At 38.7% G+C, this 18,755-nt stretch overlaps 1 protein-coding gene across 2 annotated transcripts in view; it reads left to right on the top strand.

Moving 5' to 3' along the window:
- ROS1 (ROS proto-oncogene 1, receptor tyrosine kinase) overlaps positions 1-18,755 on the top strand; it is a 139,198-nt gene that overhangs the window by 107,185 nt on the left and 13,258 nt on the right. For both annotated transcript variants that reach the window (XM_055390703.1, XM_055390702.2), the window contains 6 exons: positions 750-814; positions 1,730-1,859; positions 8,197-8,294; positions 9,041-9,241; positions 10,400-10,534; positions 18,208-18,371. In XM_055390703.1, coding sequence (XP_055246678.1) covers positions 750-814; positions 1,730-1,859; positions 8,197-8,294; positions 9,041-9,241; positions 10,400-10,534; positions 18,208-18,371 — 793 coding nt within the window. The remainder of the gene's footprint in view (positions 1-749; positions 815-1,729; positions 1,860-8,196; positions 8,295-9,040; positions 9,242-10,399; positions 10,535-18,207; positions 18,372-18,755) is intronic.

The raw sequence follows: 18,755 nt of genomic DNA, 5'->3' as shown, positions 1-18,755 counted from the left end.
CCACCTTGACTGTTTTAAACAAATGTTTATTTCTCTCATGTAACAAGATGACTGATGGCTTTGGTTCAGGATAGTGTGTCAGGTCAGAGCCAGTATCTCTGAAATTTTCTTGGCTGTTGTTCATGCTTGCTGCCTCATTGTTCCAAGATGGCTGACAAAGAAGCAAGCATCACATCTTCATTCGGGCCAGGGATGGGAGGAAAGATGGTGTGAGATGTACATGTTCAGGAAGGCAGAGCCTTCTTCAAAGCTCCCTTCCTGCCTCAGCAGTTTTTCTCTTATATGCCATTGACCATCACCGAGTTATATGACCACCCCAATTTCCAAGGGAGGCTGGAGAATTTCAGAATACAATTTTCATGATTAGCTTTGATCAATTGCTTGGGACTGGGAACCTGGCCTCCAAGAAATAAATCGAAAGCAAGGAGATGGAGATAACATATTGAGAAAAAAAATTTGAAAATTAAGAAATTGGCCTAAACAACAAAACTTGGTCTCTTAAAATTTCTACCTTTTGGAGGAATATTGTGTAAACATTACTAGACCTCTTATTTTGCATATTCTTCTACTAGCAATAATAGGAGGTAACATTTGAAGGGTTTGTAGAATACATGCACATGTTTTATCTACGATCTGTTTCCAGCTTTCAGGGTAGATATTACAAAACAAACAGAACAATCTCCATTAACCCACTGAGCTCACAGAAATGTCTGCTATACTGATTCCTGACTTGTTTTTATGTTGTATAGACTTTGAAGAAGGGTTCCACAGACCAGGAGAAGATTGAATTCCTGAAGGAGGCACATCTGATGAGGTAGCTCTGAAATAATTTTCTCCTGGTATGGGTAAGAAGTTTTAAGTCCGCTTGACTTATTTTTAACACCCAAAATGACCTGACATAACGGATCATGACTAAAACAACATGGTTGAAACGTTTAAATGGAACTACGTCTGCAGAGCAAGTGGTCTATAGAGGCCAATCTTCTGAGCCTGGGTACAGGCACTCCTCAGGCAAAAGGTTCTCCTTTCTTTTATCTTCAATAAGGAGCATGTTTTGCAAGTGAATTCTGAAGCTGTTTGGCTTTTGACATCCTTGTATTCATCTAAATGTGTGATAATGGTCAAGTATACCCAGTAAGAGAGAGTTCTCTCAAATGCTGTAATGTCAGTGAAAATATCCTTTGTCTTAGTAAACTTGTCTATCAGTTTGAGTTTGTGGTCATAAAAACTGCTCAAGCACATCTTAATGGGAAGACTTGAGGCAGTGGTTGATTGGGTCTCAAGCTGTGGGTTCCAATTATTAGGTTGGGACTTACTTGGTTTGATGTCTTGAGAAAACTGTGTAGCCAAACCCGCATTTCTGAGTTGTTTTCCTGAAAGGGAGAGGATATATTTCATACCTGTAATGACCCAAAACCCAATGTTTTTAAATATCTTTTCAAGGACGCTACTAGTCAAAATTACTTTCTTTTCCAAAATATGCTTAATACAAATGTTATTCCTTCTAAAAACCAACCTATTTTATCCATACTCATGGCCACTAGGGGTTGCCATATTACCTCTTTAAGGTAAGCACAAAGACCAGTAGTTGGAAAACGAAGTGTTAGAGACACTAAGTCAGGGGTTTTGAAGGAAACTATCGATAAAGAATTGCTGTACTCCATAAAGACCCTCGGCTAGGACTCCTGCTTCTGTCATATCATCCAGCCTGTGTCTTTCCACCTTTCAGCAAATTTAATCATCCCAACATTCTGAAGCAGCTTGGAGTTTGTCTGCTGAATGAACCCCAATACATTATCCTGGAACTGATGGAGGGAGGAGACCTTCTTACTTATTTGCGTAAAGCCCGGATGGCAACGGTAGGCAGTTGGGATCCATAATATTGGTTTCATAATGCAAATGCCCTATAATTCCCTATTAATTTTCTTTAAATTTAATAGGCTGCAGTGGTAAAACCTTAGAAGACTTACATGGAAAGAATTATTCTGTTTCCTTCACATTAGATTTTGACAATCAGAACCCTGGGCTAACATTCTGGCGTTTTCTGGTCATGTGAGCCCGAGCCTGTTTTTAGTATTTAATGGGAGAACATGACCCTCATTGCCAGAATCATGTTTTTCTGGAGCACAGGGATAGCGTGGAGTTGGAAAGGCATATCTCTGTACTTAATCTATATGCCTGTCTGTCCCAAATTATATTTCCAGTCTTGATGTCTTTACTGAGTACCAGACTTGTGTGTCCCTCTCTAGTTGACATATCTATTTGGATTTTAGTAGGCATCTCAAACATATTTTGCCCCAAACGGAGCTCTTGATTTCGTACGTCCTCTCCTACTCCACCCATCTAGTTCCTTGCTTTCTCTTTCCCTACATCCATGCTAACAAGCTCTGCCTGCAAAACGCAGGCGCAGTCCTTCTTCTCTTGTATCCCCAGTGCCTGGAGCAGTGCACAGCACATTATGAACCCTGGAAATACCGTGGAATGGCGGACAGGACTGGGGGTGACTGCCTGCAGGAATCTACCTTATACCTTAGATGAGAACACGTAAGATAAGACGTCAGCAAAGTTTAAATCTGGTGGATTAAAAAATTTTTTATATCAAAATAAACATCATATGGCTAAAAAATTAAAATGTGTAACAAAGCATATAGTGAAAAACAGGAGCCCTGTGCACTGCCTCATTCCTACCTCTCAGGCCCGCATGTATCTTGTGGTATTTACCGCCAAGTTCCTAAATAGTCTGCTCATACTGACACATGTTGATTTTTCAATTTGGGGTAAATTGATTGCCCAGTATGGAAGATGAGGATTTAACTCTCTTAGACTTCCTCATAATATACCTGTCCATCCCTCACCACGCTACACACAGGAAAACTTTGCTTGCCTCATCCTCTGACAGTTATCACAATTTGCAGATAAACCATCCTTCCAGGTTTGCATTATTAGAACTATTTAGTTATTATTATTATTTTTGGAGCTGAATTATCCAAATGTTATTATTGTAAGTTTTTTTCTCAGGCTAGTTTAATAAATATCTCTTGTTTTCATTTTAGTTTTTTTTTTTTTTTTTTTTTTTGAGACGGAGTCTCGCTCTGTCACCCAGGCTGGAGTGCAGTGGCGCGATCTCGGCTCACTGCAAGCTCCGCCTCCTGGGTTCACGCCATTCTCCTGCCTCAGCCTCCCGAGTAGCTGGGACTACAGGCGCCCGCCACCACGCCCAGCTAATTTTTAGTATTTTTAGTAGAGACGGGGTTTCACCGTGTTAGCCAGGATGGTCTCGATCTCCTGACCTCGTGATCCACCCGCCTCGGCCTCCCAAAGTGCTGGGATTACAGGCGTGAGCCACCGCGCCTGGCCTTTAGTTTTTATATACATAAACTCCCCAACTGAATTGTAACACTTTTCTCAATATGGCTAACAGTATCAGACAATCTAGTACTTAATTTTTTCTTGGACACTTCCTTCCTGGAAGCAGTGTGGATGCTTGTGCTCTAGGCCAGCTACACAGCTGCTGTTCTAGGGTTTCCTTCACATTCAACCTGGGAATCTTCCTCAACTCTTGTCCATGTGGGACTTTTTCCATCTATCTCATGACTTTTTGTTTGTTTTAGAAGAGAAAGTATGCATGTGCAGCAAAAATCTGCTTTTTTTTAATTTTTGAGAAAACGTCCTTTATTCTTCCCTCACACTTGGTTGATAATTTGGTTGGACTTTTAGGTTGAAAACTCTTTATCTAACAGATAAAGCCACTACATCTTTCTTTCCTCGCTTCTACAATTGCCAGTAAGAATTCTTATGCCATTCTGATTCCTGAGCTTATTATCAGTGGTCTGTTTTTTGCCTCCTCCCCTTCAAAAATTTGAGGAACATTTTATCTGTGGTACTCATTACTCACAGTAAAACAACAGTTGCTTTGCTAATCATTCCCTTCAGTTCCAGGATTTTTTTTCATTGTCTCTTTGATAATAAATAGAATTCCTTATTCCCTCTATTTCTTTGTTCTAGAAATCCTGTTATAATGGACTGCTTTGTTTCATCTTCTCATTCTATTAGCTGCTCTCTCCTATTTTCTAGCTTTTGTCATTTTGCTTTCTATTGTGATAGACTTCCTCAACTTTGTCCCCTAATCTTTTTGTAGAATTAAAAATTTTTGTTAACATATTTTAATTATTCACAGACTTGTTCTTGTATCTTGACTGCTTTTTAAAATAATATTCTGGTTTTGTTCATAGATGCAAAATTTTACTCATCTTCTTTTAGGGTATTAATTATGCTTTTCAAAAAGTGTTAATTTGCTTCCTGCATTGTCTTGGCTTCCTTGTTCCCCTTTGTTTTGGAATCCGATTCAATGTGAGAATCTTTCTCAAATGTTTAGTATTCTTGGCTGGTTTCATATTTAATCGTGAGGCCTAACAAAATGATGGGAACCTATGTATCCAAGGAAGCTTCCTTTTGGTGTTAGGTGGGACCCTGCTCTTCCACTGGGGGTCCTCCAATGTCAGTAACTGAATCTCTTCCCTGACATGTGCCAGTTTAACCAGGGAGGAAATTGCTCATTTCTCCTCTGGACAGTAAATGCATGATGCATCAACTCAGAGCGTTTAGAGGGGGCTGGAGTTCTCAAGGCTCAGTATGTGGACTCTCATTTAATTTTAATTCTCTCCATTTCAGTACAGTGCCTCAGTGTGACTGGTAGTATCTCTGAACTTGGAGTTGTTCTGGTTCAGGTTTCTGTTGTTTTTATTTGTTTGTTTTCTATAGACAAAAGCCTTCATCTGTGGTAGAAGAATCTGTGATTTAGTTAGGCCTTAAATAACCTAAACGTTCTTTTTGCTTTCAGTCCTTCTTCTTGTCCCTGTATTCAGGGATACCTGCTGCCTCCCATTCTGGAGACTATGAGCTTCCATAGTGAAAAACAGCTCAATTCTTGCCTTTTCTTTCTGTAGGCAGTCAGCTTTCATCTCTCTTGGCTCTGCTAAATTAACACTCCTCCATCTGCTTTCCCTCTTCCAGAATGCTTTGTCTGCCATGTCAGTTCTCATGACAGTTGATTTGCCCTTGTGAAGTTACGAAAATTTTCACTATACTGCCATGTTAGTAAGGTTTGGGGAGAGAGTGGAACTAAAAATGCGCACATTCAATCCCTCATCTTAAACAATAAATTTTATTTGTAGATTTGTCTTGTTTTGTGGTGGGGCTGGGGGTATGAAAAGTGAAGAGAGGATGAAAAAGGATGGACTGAAAAAAAAAGTGGATCTACTTTTTCCAAATCGTTTTGAGTCACCCAGGATCCTAATGCTTATAAAGATTGGTTCTCACATGCACTTCAGCTGTTCCGCAGCCTTTCCTGGTGGCTGCCAGAAACAGCTTCCAGGGCTTCGTCTCCTTCGCTGCAACCATAGAGACATCGTTAGGTGCTGAAGGTAGAATGAAGGCCTGAGGCCTATGGGAGCCATCACAAATGCTACTCTCCCTCCTGCTAAGTTCTTTTGAGGCCAGCCTCTCCCCACATGGAGTGCTCAGAGGCACCACCTCAGAAGAACCAGCAGAGGCCTTTTTCTCTCTCTCCCTGCATTCAAGGACTATTTTATTGGGTTGAATGCCTAAGAATTGACTGCAACTAGGCCTGGAAAGCTTAGTCTAGTCATTTGCTTTGAGGACTCAGTTTATCTACAAAATGGAATATTGAATCAAAAGCTTCCTAAGGCTCCTTTTAACTTTTTTTTTTTTTTTTTGACAGAGTCTTGCTCTGTGGCCCAGGTTGAAGAGCAGTGGCGTGATCTTGGCTCACTGCAACCTCTGCCTCCCAGGTTCAAGTAATTCTCTTGCTTCAGCCTCCTGAGTAGTTGGGACTACAGACATATGCCACTATGCCCAGCTAATTTTTGTATATTTTTTGTAGTAGAGACAAAGTTTCACCATGTTGGCCAGGCTGGTCTCGAACTCCTGACCTCAAGTAATCTGCCTGCCTTGGCCTCCCACAGTCCTGGGATTACAGGCATGAGACACCACACCTGGCCTCAACTTTTGTTAAAAGGATTGTATTAAGATAGAAAAAAGTGAAACAAACAAACAAAAAACTGTCAAAGTAATACAAATATGTAGTAAATGTGCTGCCTTCCAGATAACATTCAATTCACCAAATTTTTCCTGGGTGTTTACTATACAACGGTGAAGGATGTAGTTCTTGCACTCAAGGAACTTGCTACATGGTAGGGTTGTAAGTCTACAGACACAAGTCTACAGATACCTAAATAATCCACTTAAAGTAGGAAGTAGGTGGACTCATTAGAGTGCAGTGGAGAATATACTGCAGAAGCCCAGAGGAAGGAGCGATTTCCAACTGAGGAAAGCTGAGAGGGCTTCATGGAAGAGGTTTTCTGATTCAGATACAACCAAAGCAGGAGGTAGAACAGTAGCTGAACTATACTTTCCCACTGAGTTATGAAAGACTTTGACTAGGGATAGATTGAGATCAAAGTTTAATATGTCTGAAGGGCTTAACAAGAGATGACAGGTGGTAGTCCAGAGTAGCTTCTAGAGTCAAGGAAACCCAACATGCAGTGATGAGGTATCCCAACAGGTTGATACATGGGATATCAGAAGGAGAGAATAGTCAGAGATCCAAGCAGGCAGGCAGCATTATGAAAATCTGTCAGCAGGGAACAGGGCACTAGCCACCAGACTGAAATTAGGGAGTAGGATCCTAGGCCTAGAGAAAGTCTTCACAGGTAGAGTAGGTTTTGTCAAGAGCAGAGCAGGGTTCCATGTACACAGGAACCAGTGAACCATTCAAGACATCCAGCAGGGACTCAGATACGGGCCATGACAATGGCCCCGAATAAGGTTGGAGGATATTGATTTGGGAGTAAGGTCAGAGCCTAGTTATTAGCCCTAGGTGTAGCTGAGCAGAACCATGGCAATAGTGAGCCCCAGAACATCAGGATTATTCCTAGTTTGGGGGCAAGAGATAAACGTGTCAGGGGAGGTAGGGAGAACACCACTTAAGAGCATTTGTTTTTAAGGAATTGAGGGACTTGGAGGTTTGGAATCATTTGAGATACTCAGCTAAGGCTGTCGATGGAAATCAAGAAACAGGAGCACATTCCAGGAGAAAAAATGATAGCAGGAATAAAGAAGAGAGGCTGAGAAATGCAGAGTAGGTATAAGGAACTGCAATCGGACCAGCGTAACGGAAGCACAGATTGAGAGAGGAGAAACAGTAGGAAATTAATAGACTTGTAGAAAGGCTGGTGCAGCCTGGGGGTGCTGTGGAGGCTGTGCTCAGGAATTCATAATAGACTCTACAGGAAGGGGGTCACAACAAATCAAGCTAATGAAAAAGCACAGGAGGCTGGAGACAAGGGAAATTTTTGAATGCATCAAATTAGGGATGACAAAAGCTTGAACCAGGGTAATTGCAGGACAATGGAAAGGGACAGACAATGTAATATAGCTTCAGGGCAGGAACTTTGAATTTTCCCAATATGGTACTAATAAAAACTTCAACTGGCTTCTTTTCATGTAGAAATCATTGCAACCAGTACAGGCTCAAGTGTATGTTTGTACTCACTCTCTTAGATGAGAGGAGTAATTTGAAACTTTGAAATAGGGTATTGCTAACAATTTACATGGGGCTCATATGAGAAACAAGCCCATTATCATGACTGGCAAGACAGAGTGCCATTGGGTCAATAATTAAACCAGCTAGCACTTAAATGATCATTTTGACTGTTTATGAGAGCAGCAACTGTTTATTAAGTGCCTGTTATCGACCAGCCATATATGTAACTTACTTGAATTTTGCAAGGTCAGTATTATTACCAATTTTACACTTGAGAAATTTGCTTAGTGAGTTAAGTAACTTAAGCAAGTTCACACAACTAGTAAGTAGCAGAACTAGGTTTCACATCTCGATCTGTCTGACCTGACACCTGGAGGTCTTTCCAATAAAGATTCCATATTGCCTCTACTTACTAAACATAGCTGTCATTTTTTATGTATATTTGCATAGAAAACATATAAATTTGTTTTCCTCTTTGTTTGAATTCCTATAATCATAACTAAAAATCCCTTTGAAACATCAGATACATACATGCATATGCATATACATGTATCCACTTATATTCACACATATATGTATATATTTCATGCAAACTAGATAACTACCTGTAATTTTTCTTTCATTTCTTACAGTTTTATGGTCCTTTACTCACCTTGGTTGACCTCGTAGACCTGTGTGTAGATATTTCAAAAGGCTGTGTCTACTTGGAGCAGATGCATTTCATTCACAGGTACAATTCTCTTCTGGATACAGGGTTATTACGGATATTGGCACAATAATCACCTGTAGTGCAGGTAAAGCACACAAGATAATTAAACATTTTAATTACTTCAAACTAGCAATAATTTCTATTAAAAGTCTCTCTTATAAATCATTCTACTGTAAAGACACATGCACACGTATGTTTATTGCATCACTATTTTCAATAGCAAAGACTTGGAACCAACGCAAATGCCCATCGATGATAGACTGGGTAAAGAAAATGTGGCACATATACACCATGGAATACTATGCAGCCATAAAAAAGAATGAGTTCATGTCTTTGCGGGAACATGGATGAAGCTGGAAACCATTATCCTCAGCAAACTAACACAGGAACAGAAAACCAAAGCAGGTTCTCACTCATAAGTGGGAGTTGAACAATGAGAACACATGGACACAGGGAGGGGAACATCATACACCAGGGCCTGTCTGGAGTTGGGGGCAAGGGAAGGGAGAGCATTAGGAGAAATACCTAATGCAGGCAGGGCTTAAAATCTAGATGACGGCTTAAAATCTAGATGACGGGTTGATAGGTGCAGCAAACCACCATGGCACATGTATACCTATGTAACAAAGTTCATGTTCAGCACATGTATTCCAGAACTTAAAAAAAAATAGTTTCTCTTCTTTACAGACCTACTAGGGCTACTTGTTTGATTTCTGGAACTTTATTGTTGTTATTATTATTATTATTAAATATAACTTCTGCCACAGGGATCTGGCAGCTCGAAATTGCCTTGTTTCCGTGAAAGACTATACCAGTCCACGGACAGTGAAGATTGGAGACTTTGGACTCGCCAGAGACATCTATAAAAATGATTACTACAGAAAGAGAGGGGAAGGCCTGCTCCCTGTTCGGTGGATGGCTCCAGAAAGTTTGATGGATGGAATCTTCACTACTCAATCTGATGTATGGTAAGTTTAACGGGACACAGAGTATTGGCTGACAGAATCATCGAACATTAGAGGGGATTTTAAAAGGACATCTTATCTTCCTTTTTTAATGTGAGAAAACAGAAGACCAGAGAGATTAAGTGATTTGCCTCAAGCTAAAGTGAGAGTTGGTGGTCAAGGTGGTACTATTCCTGGGTCTCAGCAGTTCATGCTCCTCCCTGAATCAGTTTTGTTATGAAATAGATACATTTCATTCAAATATTTTATTACATTCCAAAGATGTAAAAGCCTATGACTAATAGGAATTGGTACTTAGGAATTAATGTCCAAGTGTGTGCCCAAATGCCTACTATTTGGGAATGTTTGGTCATTAATTTATCAGTAAACTTTAAATCATGGATTTGCAGGACACTAAAAGATTAGGACACTGGGGAGATTTGGACATCCCTTTATTATTTGAATGACACCCCTTATTTTTGTTTGTTGACTCCAACTTTTGAATAGAACAGCTCGAAATGTAAAAGTTTGTTCAATGACTTTTAAGTTGGGCTGGCCCTAGGCAAAATTACGAATGAGATAAAATTTCTCAGTGCTGCCAATTTTTATTCATGCCTTCCCTCTCAATATTTACTGGCACTTTATCTCCTGCAAACTTGGGAGGAAAATGCTGAAATGTTTTTGTTCTCACCCTTCGGTGTGTCTGCATGTCAATGCTCTGAAATTCTTAGATAATGGAGGCCTACAGTGGGGATTCAGTCAGGGAGAGAAACAGAGTATGAGCTGTGTGTATACATGTATGTATGTGTCTGTGTGCACATGTTTCTGTGTGTGCATGCATGTGCATGCATGTGCATGTGTGTCTGTTTCTGTGTGTGCATATGTGTATATGTGCGTGGATGTGCCTGCACGTGAGCATGCATATGAGTCTGTCTCTGTGTGTGCACATGTGTGCCTCCTCCAAGCCTTCCTATCACCTTTGAAGTATTTGCTCATACGCAGTGTCTTGTTCTACTTTTTCTTGTCAGCCTGCTTTTATATCTCCCGTTTGCCTTTTATGAGGCCAATAATACACTGACAAAGTAGACCCTGCTAGCCCCAGGAAAAATGTTGTTGGAGAAACTACTGTAAACCTGGTGTTTGTAAGAAGTATAATTAAAGCAAACCCTCTACTATTCTTAGGTCTTTTGGAATTCTGATTTGGGAGATTTTAACTCTTGGTCATCAGCCTTATCCAGCTCATTCCAACCTTGATGTTTTAAACTATGTGCAAACAGGAGGGAGACTGGAGCCACCGAGAAATTGTCCTGATGATCTGTAAGTTAATTATGTTAACATACGTATCCCCCAAACAAAAACATGTGCATGTACAATCTTAGGCCTCTTGATATAGTTTGTTAAATTGTTAAAATAAAAACTGGAACTTAAATATTGTATACCCCACATAAAATATCAATTCATTGTGTCAATTTGTGAATATATTATGGCTTCTTTTTAATTGTATATACACATGATATTTCACTGAGAAACAAAATTTTGGAGAGTAAAATACTTCTGGTTAAGTAAAATACTTCTGGTTAAGTGAATTCTAATAAAAGCACTCCGTGTGTGTGTGTGTGTGTGTGTGTGGGAGAGAGAGAGTATACACACACATATGCCTTTTATTTTGGGAGATATGATTTGACTAGTATCTTAATCTACATATTAAAATATTATACTAAATGGGAATATATTGTTAAAAAGTTGGATTCCCTTTGTTGATATAGCTGACATTGACTAATAAGAAATAGTATTACTAAAAATTATACAGGTTGTGACCTGTTTATGAACATAACAAAAAAATGACTAAGTATTGTAACTTTAGCGAATCTTGGCCATTATTGAATTCTAATAGTGATTTCTCAGAAGAGTGAGTGAATTTTAGTCAAATTATAAGGAAAAAGGTTTTTATTCTGAGTATTAATCTGCCTCCTTGTGGAAAGTCTCAGCAGAAATATTAAGTCTTGACAACTTTTTCCAAGAATTGTCTTACCCAAGAAGTTCCTAAAAGAGCAAATAAGTATGAACTCTATATGCACCATAGCATGCCAAGGATTGTATGGATTACAGAGGTGTTTAAACCAGGGACACAGCTCTTCAGCATCTCAGAATGTGTTTTGAATGAAAAGACACCCACAGAGAGCAGCTAGATGCCAAGCCAACATGTAATAAAGTGCTAAACTGTGTGGTACAGGCAAGTGCAAAAGGAATTAGCAGTATGCGGATGCACACCATGGTTGTACTGCCTTGACTATGCTGTGTTATTTAGAGGATTATTCAGACTTGAGCCAAAAGATGATTAAGAGCTGGGCACCTTGGTTAGATGTTCTACTGGGGAATGTTTTTGTATTATTTAAATCTTCCAGCTAGAAGAAGATTGGAATTACTGCTTGTTTCTGATTTAACTTAATAGTCTCTGCGATGTTTACAGGGAGATCAGATACACACACATCTGACCAAATTTGATAGTAGTGCATAAAAAATGATTCATAATCATTTTGGGGGGAAATGGGGAAAAATTATATAAATTAAGGATAAGAAGTTATACAAAATTTGAAAACCTTTCATGTAGGGCTTAAGAAAAAAGCCCAGGATACCTAAATACAAAATAAATTTTAATTAAATATTTACAAACTAATCACTGTTTTGCATCTCTTACACGTCTGTCAAACACTCAGAAATTTTTGCCAGAATTTCAGTTGCACAAAATTTTTCTTGTGCTGTTAGAATGTTATCTGGCTTATGCCACTCTCTCCCCAAGGGTTAACGTGCCTCATCACAATCATGCAATATTTTTGGATAGACAGCTTTGAAATTGATCACTAAACTATCAGTTTTGACTGATGTGTTTGATTATTTTGTTTGGGGCAGGGAGGTTAATAACAAATTGCTGTATTGTGGAGCAGAAAAATGTAGACAAGTTGAACTTTGCTCTATCTAAAGGTATAAAAAATGCAACTAGAAGGAGGAAGGAGCAGTGCTAGAAAAGTATTCCTGATTATGAGTGGAAAAATATAATATTCTATACAGTTTTATCTTGAATAATTTATTGATTGGATTGCCATTGTTTTAATAAAAATATAGTTTATTTGAAATGAAAATTTTCCATTGGTGGTTTTGAAGTTCATTTGAACATCATTAATAAAAATAAGCCACACATCAAGCCCTCCAAGTGCTGCAGGACTCTGACAAGCCCTGGGAAGGGTTAAAGATCCATTGCCAACCAGGAAAACAAGCTGGGCTAGGAAATGGAGATCTCAGCAATACCATTCAATCTGGCCATGGCCTTAAGTTGTCATGATAAAGATTAACTACTCTCCTTAGAGTACAGAGGGAACTGATATTTATTTGAAGCTGTTTTCTGAGATCACAGGCCCAGCTTAGGGGTTTGAAAGTCTGCACTGAGCCCTGCTACACCTTCCATTTACTGCTTAAATACTCAGCACCTGGATGCACTCCAGGTCAGGTGAGCCCATAGATAGCTATGCTGTACTCAGCTATTAATGGAATGCCAGGTTCAGAGCATTCCTGCCCTTCTCTCCATAGCCTGAGATGTACGATAGAAAGCCCAGCCATCAGGATTCTCTTCAGTTTTTAGTTTGCACAACAACCACACCACTCCTGAGAAGAAATGGGATCAAAGGGCAATCTACTTCAAGTGAGAGCTTTCTGGGGTTTTATAACAGATATATCACAGTGGCAACTGGAATTACTGGAGAGTCCCTCAGGTGTGGGAGGCAACCGTGGGAGAACACAGAGGTTCACCATGTTATTTTTACACCCTAAAAAAATATGTACACCTAGATACTAATTGGATCTCTCCAGGATTAGGTATAATAAGTAAGGAAAATCTTGAAGTCTGTATTTTATGTACTTTGTTTAAATACCTGTAGAAACTTTTCCCTTTAATACTGAAAAATACTATGACGTTTTCATGTATTGAAGTTCAATTGCTTTGTGAATTCAAAGTCTCTAATATGCATAGAGGCTAACATTGGATATAGCTAATGAGTCCTGTGCTATTTTGAAAAAAAAAAAAAACTTGAAGAGAAGAGTTGTAAAGAGTTTGCATGGTGAGTGGAGGAATTGGAACCTCTACTTAGCCAAATGAGATACTTCAAGTATAATGAGTGTTTTTCTGGAGCCAAAACAACCAACCCAGGTAAATTCTAACAAACTTGAAGGACCTGCAAATTTGTTTAGAGTAATATGTTTGAATATTTGTAACTATAACTTGGTGCGGGTATACACTGCATGATATAGAATGGTGACAAGGACATATTTGTAAGGGAAGATCCTCCATGCCAAGACTATAGTTTTCATTGTTAATTTACTTACAAGATATAAGAAATACATTTAGGATTATTAAAAGCCTCTTCATTTCATTCCATTGCCAGTTTATTGCTATTTGAGAACCGAAGTTTTATTCTTTACTTTTAGATGACTGTTGCTTATATAGCTCCTCTTTTCTTAGTCCTCATTTGTCCCTACATGGTGGAACAGAAAGGTTTTATATATTAACAGGTCAAATGTGTTTGTCATCAGAAAATTAAGTACAGAGTAATGATTGGATTAAATGTAAATTTAAGCCTCCATAATTGAAAAAAATAGGAATTTCTAATTTCTGCTTAAGTGGATTTTATAGATTAAACAAGAGGCTGAACTTTTGGAGGTAGAATGAGTGAGTGATGTGCAAGTGGCTAAGTGGCAGCTGTAAGGATGGTTTCTTTTTCCCCCACCTTCCTCTTCCTGGGCCTCCTCTTCCTTCTTCTTTTTCTCTCTCTCATTCTAAATAATCTCACTAAGTATCTTGATTTTTTTGCAGAATAAAGCAGGTTATAAGTAAGTATGGCAATAGCCCTTTTTTGTGGAAGATATGTTCCAAGGCCCCCAGTGGATGCCTGAAGCCAAGAATAATACCTGTATTAGTTCGTTCTCACACTACTATCAGTAACTGGTAACTTATAAAGAAACTGGGTAATTTATAAAGAACCTGGGTAATTTATAAAGAAAAGAGGTTTAATTGGCTCATGGTTCCACAGGCTCTACAGGAAGCACGGCTCAGGAGGCCTCAGGAAGCTTACAATCATGGCAGAGGGTGAAGGGGAAGCAGGCACAGTCTTTCCCATGGCCAGAACAGGAGGAAGAGAGGGAGCAAGAGGAAGAAACAAGGAGGTGCTACACTTTTAAACAACCAGATCTCATAAGAACTCTATCACCAAAGCAGCAAGGTGGAAATCTGCCCCCATGTTTCAGTCATCCCCCACCAGGCCCCTCCTCCAACACTGGTGATACAATTCTACATGAGATTTGGGTGGGGACACAGGGCCAAATCATATCAATACCCAACCTTATATACACTATGTTTTCTTGATCTGACAACCTAGTCAACTAATGGGTAGGTAGCATATACAGCATAGATATGCTGGACAAAGGGATAGTTTCATGTCTCAGTTTCATGTTTCATTACACTACTCAGAATGGCATACAATTTAAAACTTATGAACTGTTCATTTCTGGAATTTTCCTTTAAATATTTTTGGACCATGGTTAACCTCAACTAACTGAAACCATAGAAAGCAAAACTGATAAGGAGGGACAAGTGTAAAAACCTCCTAACTGAAATATGACCAACCTTGAGAGATTCTATCTATGCCTTGGCAATATTTTTGAATCACAGCTTTATTTTCAAAAATAAAATGCTTCCTATGGAGAATTATAATTCTTCACTTTTTCCTCTCAACTCTGAGGACAACTGTTAGATTAATCATCAAAACTCTACTTTATTTTTTAAATTCTGTGATCTGACATCGATTATAATATCTCATTTCAAAGGCTAATGATCCTTCATTGACATCTTTGTATCATCCCCATTTCTAAATGGCACAGGTTATAGAGAACTATGTAAAAGATTAGGTTGTCTTTTGGTTATTTCTCAGATATGATTCTAATTTTAAAAAATAGAGCCAAGCTTGGCACTGTATACCCATTATGTAAATTGCTTGTAATACATGTGAAGTCATCAGATCAATACATTGAAACAGTCCAATATTGGTTTTCCTTGATACCATTTATTCTGATATGGTGTACCAACTCTGACCTGAGGTGCTTGTTAGGAAATGAAATAAATGGAAGTGGAGTTTGTATGCCATATTATAATGGAATGGAGATTGCATTATAATTCCCCAAATGGATACTAGCTATTTTAAATACAATACCTATAATGATTTCTGGGCCATCGTTACCTAGTGATTATAATCTTGTTCTAGCTCCACAGGCATTACCTCAGTCCACACCATCATTATCTCTCATCTAGTCTTCTTTAATAGTTTCCAACCTGCCCCTTTATAATTTATAGTCCACATATCTGCTAGAGTAATCCTTAAAAAATGTAAAGATTATGTCCGCTTAAAAATCTTGAAAAGCTTCCCCTTGTAGTGTTGTAAAATCCAACTCCTTGCCTGCCCTGTGAGACCTGCATGATCTCGCTTCCCTCCTCTGATCTCATCTCATCCTTTCCCCTCAATGACCACACTTCAGTGACACTGGCTTTCTTTCAGGTTCTAAAATGTGCCAAGCTCTTTCCAAATTTAGGACTTTACACATGCTTTCCCCACTTGTAGTTCCCTGACTCCCATCCACACCCTATTCCCATGACTAGTATCTTATTTTCTTACAAAGTTCTTTGGCTTAAATGTCACCTCTGCAGAGGGGCCTTCTGTAAGCAACTTTCCAAAACTGTTTCATGTCTATTAGAACTCGTGTTTGTTTTCTTTATAACTTTGCAAAGAACTTATAATTTGTGATTGTATATTTGTTCATATAGTAGTACTAATATTTTAAGTGCCTCCCAATCTGTTTCTTTATCAGTTCTCTCTCCCTGATCCTGATCTGCCATATAGCTCCAGAAAGTAAAAAATGAGAGCAAGTACTTGTTTATAATAAGTCAGTAGGCTTGAAAACCAGGCTTGGAATATAGAGAGCATCTAAAGTCCTTTAGCTCCTTGTTAATGTTTTAAGTACTAGATTTTAATTGTCTGTGTAAAAACATACAATTTTATATAAGGATAGTCAAATTAAAAAAGGCAGTGATTAGAGCCCTCATTCCTTCCAAGCCCTGGGGAAGTGAAGAAAGAAGAGAACTTGATAGAGGCGGGAGGGTGAAGATACTGGATGTCTGGGTTTGGAAACCTTCTCTGTAGGCTTCAATTAGAAGAGATGGGTACCACCAAAGCCAACTGCTCAGTCACCCCTAGTTTGGGAGAATTACAAAGAGATCATTGAGTGGAGGACCCTCACTTTGACATGGGAGACCCAGCATTGTCAAGAAGGTAGAATGACTTGTCCAGACAGAAAGGTCTAGCTTATGCTTCCAAACTTCCTTTGTTTCCTGTATTGGATGAACATTTTGTTGAGAGCTAGAGATTCTGCCAAGTAGCACCCTGTGGGTCTACAGCAGAAACAGGAATGGATTCCCTGGGCCTTGAGAGCATCTACAGGGCTTGATAGCATCTGAGAATCCTACAGCTAGAGATAGACAAGGTTAGACCACTGTAGTGGGGAAATGTCAAAAGAATAGGTAAAGAATTCACAGATTGCCAATAGGGGCTGATGCCTAGGCTGGATCAGATAAGTCACTCCTTACTGAATTCTGGATTAGCCACTGAGACTATCAAAGATATGGAGGGCACAGTGGGGTTCAAAGGATTCTTCACCATGCCTCTAGAAGTCACATAAGCCTCGTACTCAACATATATCCTGACACTACCTTAGAAAGGAAGGCAGAGGGAGTGGGGATGGCCTGAAAATAAGAGAAGTTGGGTTATTATCCAGAAAAGACTGAATATTACTTAAAAAGATTGTTTAAAATAGTGGGACTAAGTTATAAACAACATTGTACTAAATGAAGTTTCTTTTCTTATGCTAGGTAGGGACTCTGAAAAAGACCTAGTTAATTATAAACAATATAAAATACAATTTTTCTGCTTATATGAGTTGAGGTGTGATGAATTTTGCCTTTCTCTTATAATTACTATACATATCATCTATGAGGACAAGAGTCACATGGCCATGTCCCTAGCTCCTGATATACTGCTGGTATAAAACAAGTGTCCAAAATCTTTGCTGAGTGAATGAATGAATACTACTTAAGAGTGCTGCACAGATATTTCTTGGACAACCATTAAGGAAAAGATAATGTTTAATCAACCAGCTGCGAATGTCTAGGGAACTCAACCTGACTATAATGAACAGTAAAACACTGGCATCAAATCTGATTGCTGCTTCTAGTTCTGTCACTAAATATCTGTGTGGAATGGAGTAAATCTTTTAAATGTCAGCCTCTTCAACAATTTTTATAGCTATTAGTTTCTTTATGTGTTGATACATTATGATTGACTATAAGACTGACAGTGCAGGTGAGACCTTTACCTTGAGAGCTTAGAGAGCTACTTGAACACCCTTGATTAAAGAATGGTCCTCTTCTATCAGGGAAGGTCATCCTCTCCAACCAAGTTTTCAACTTCAAGAGGGTTACACATGGAACACTGGAGGAAAGGGACACCTGTATAGCCAGACATCAGCTGAATCAACCCTGGTGATCAATGGGTGGTAGATGTTGAAGCCAGATCACCCTCACAGGAGACCTTCACCTTGAGTAGTTGAGTGTTGAGTAGATATTTTCCCACCATCTACTTATCCATCTATTTATTTGGAATAATAACTGTTAAAATAATGTCAGCTTTTCAAAAGAAAAGTGTTATCTAATAAACGTAGTAATGTTAAAAGCCACTCTTAAATAAGAAACCAAAGCCTTTGTTTTGATTGACTTATATTAATTAAGGAAAACTGGCAATAACTCAGATTCTTTCCTTTCTAAAATGACCCTACCTGGGTTATCAGTAATTATATCCAATTGCTATTTACTTTCCCATCTTTCCCCATATATTTAGGTGGAATTTAATGACCCAGTGCTGGGCTCAAGAACCTGACCAAAGACCTACTTTTCATAGAATTCAGGACCAACTTCAGTTATTCAGAAATTTTTTCTTAAATAGCATTTATCAGTGCAGAGATGAAGCAAACAACAGTGGAGTCATAAATGAAAGCTTTGAAGGTAAGTTTGATTCTTCAGAATTTTCTAGTTTTCTCTGCACTGTGAACTGAACAAAGTTAAAATGGAATATACACAGAAAGCATTTTGGGGTAGGCAAAAAGAATAATATACTGGCACCTTTGTCATCATAATTAAGTGTTTATCGCATTCCTCTTTGAAAATTGTTTGTATTATGCACTAAATTGAAAAAATAAAGGATAGTGCTATGGCCCCTGGATTTATAATCTATGACAGTAAGGAGGAGAATTAACATGTTAGACTATATTTTCATAAGGTCTGTTCTCCTTCTCTTCTCCCCCCACACACCAGTTTGGACCTCAAGTACAGAGTTAATTATAAACTCTTTGCTTACGGTACATTATCATCATTGGCCTATGCAGGGCT

This window comes from Gorilla gorilla, chromosome 5, assembly GCF_029281585.2.
Source record: "Gorilla gorilla gorilla isolate KB3781 chromosome 5, NHGRI_mGorGor1-v2.1_pri, whole genome shotgun sequence".
NCBI classification, from domain to species: Eukaryota; Metazoa; Chordata; class Mammalia; order Primates; family Hominidae; genus Gorilla; species Gorilla gorilla.
Note: the sequence above shows the minus strand (reverse complement) of the source record. Positions and strands in the feature narration are given on the sequence as shown.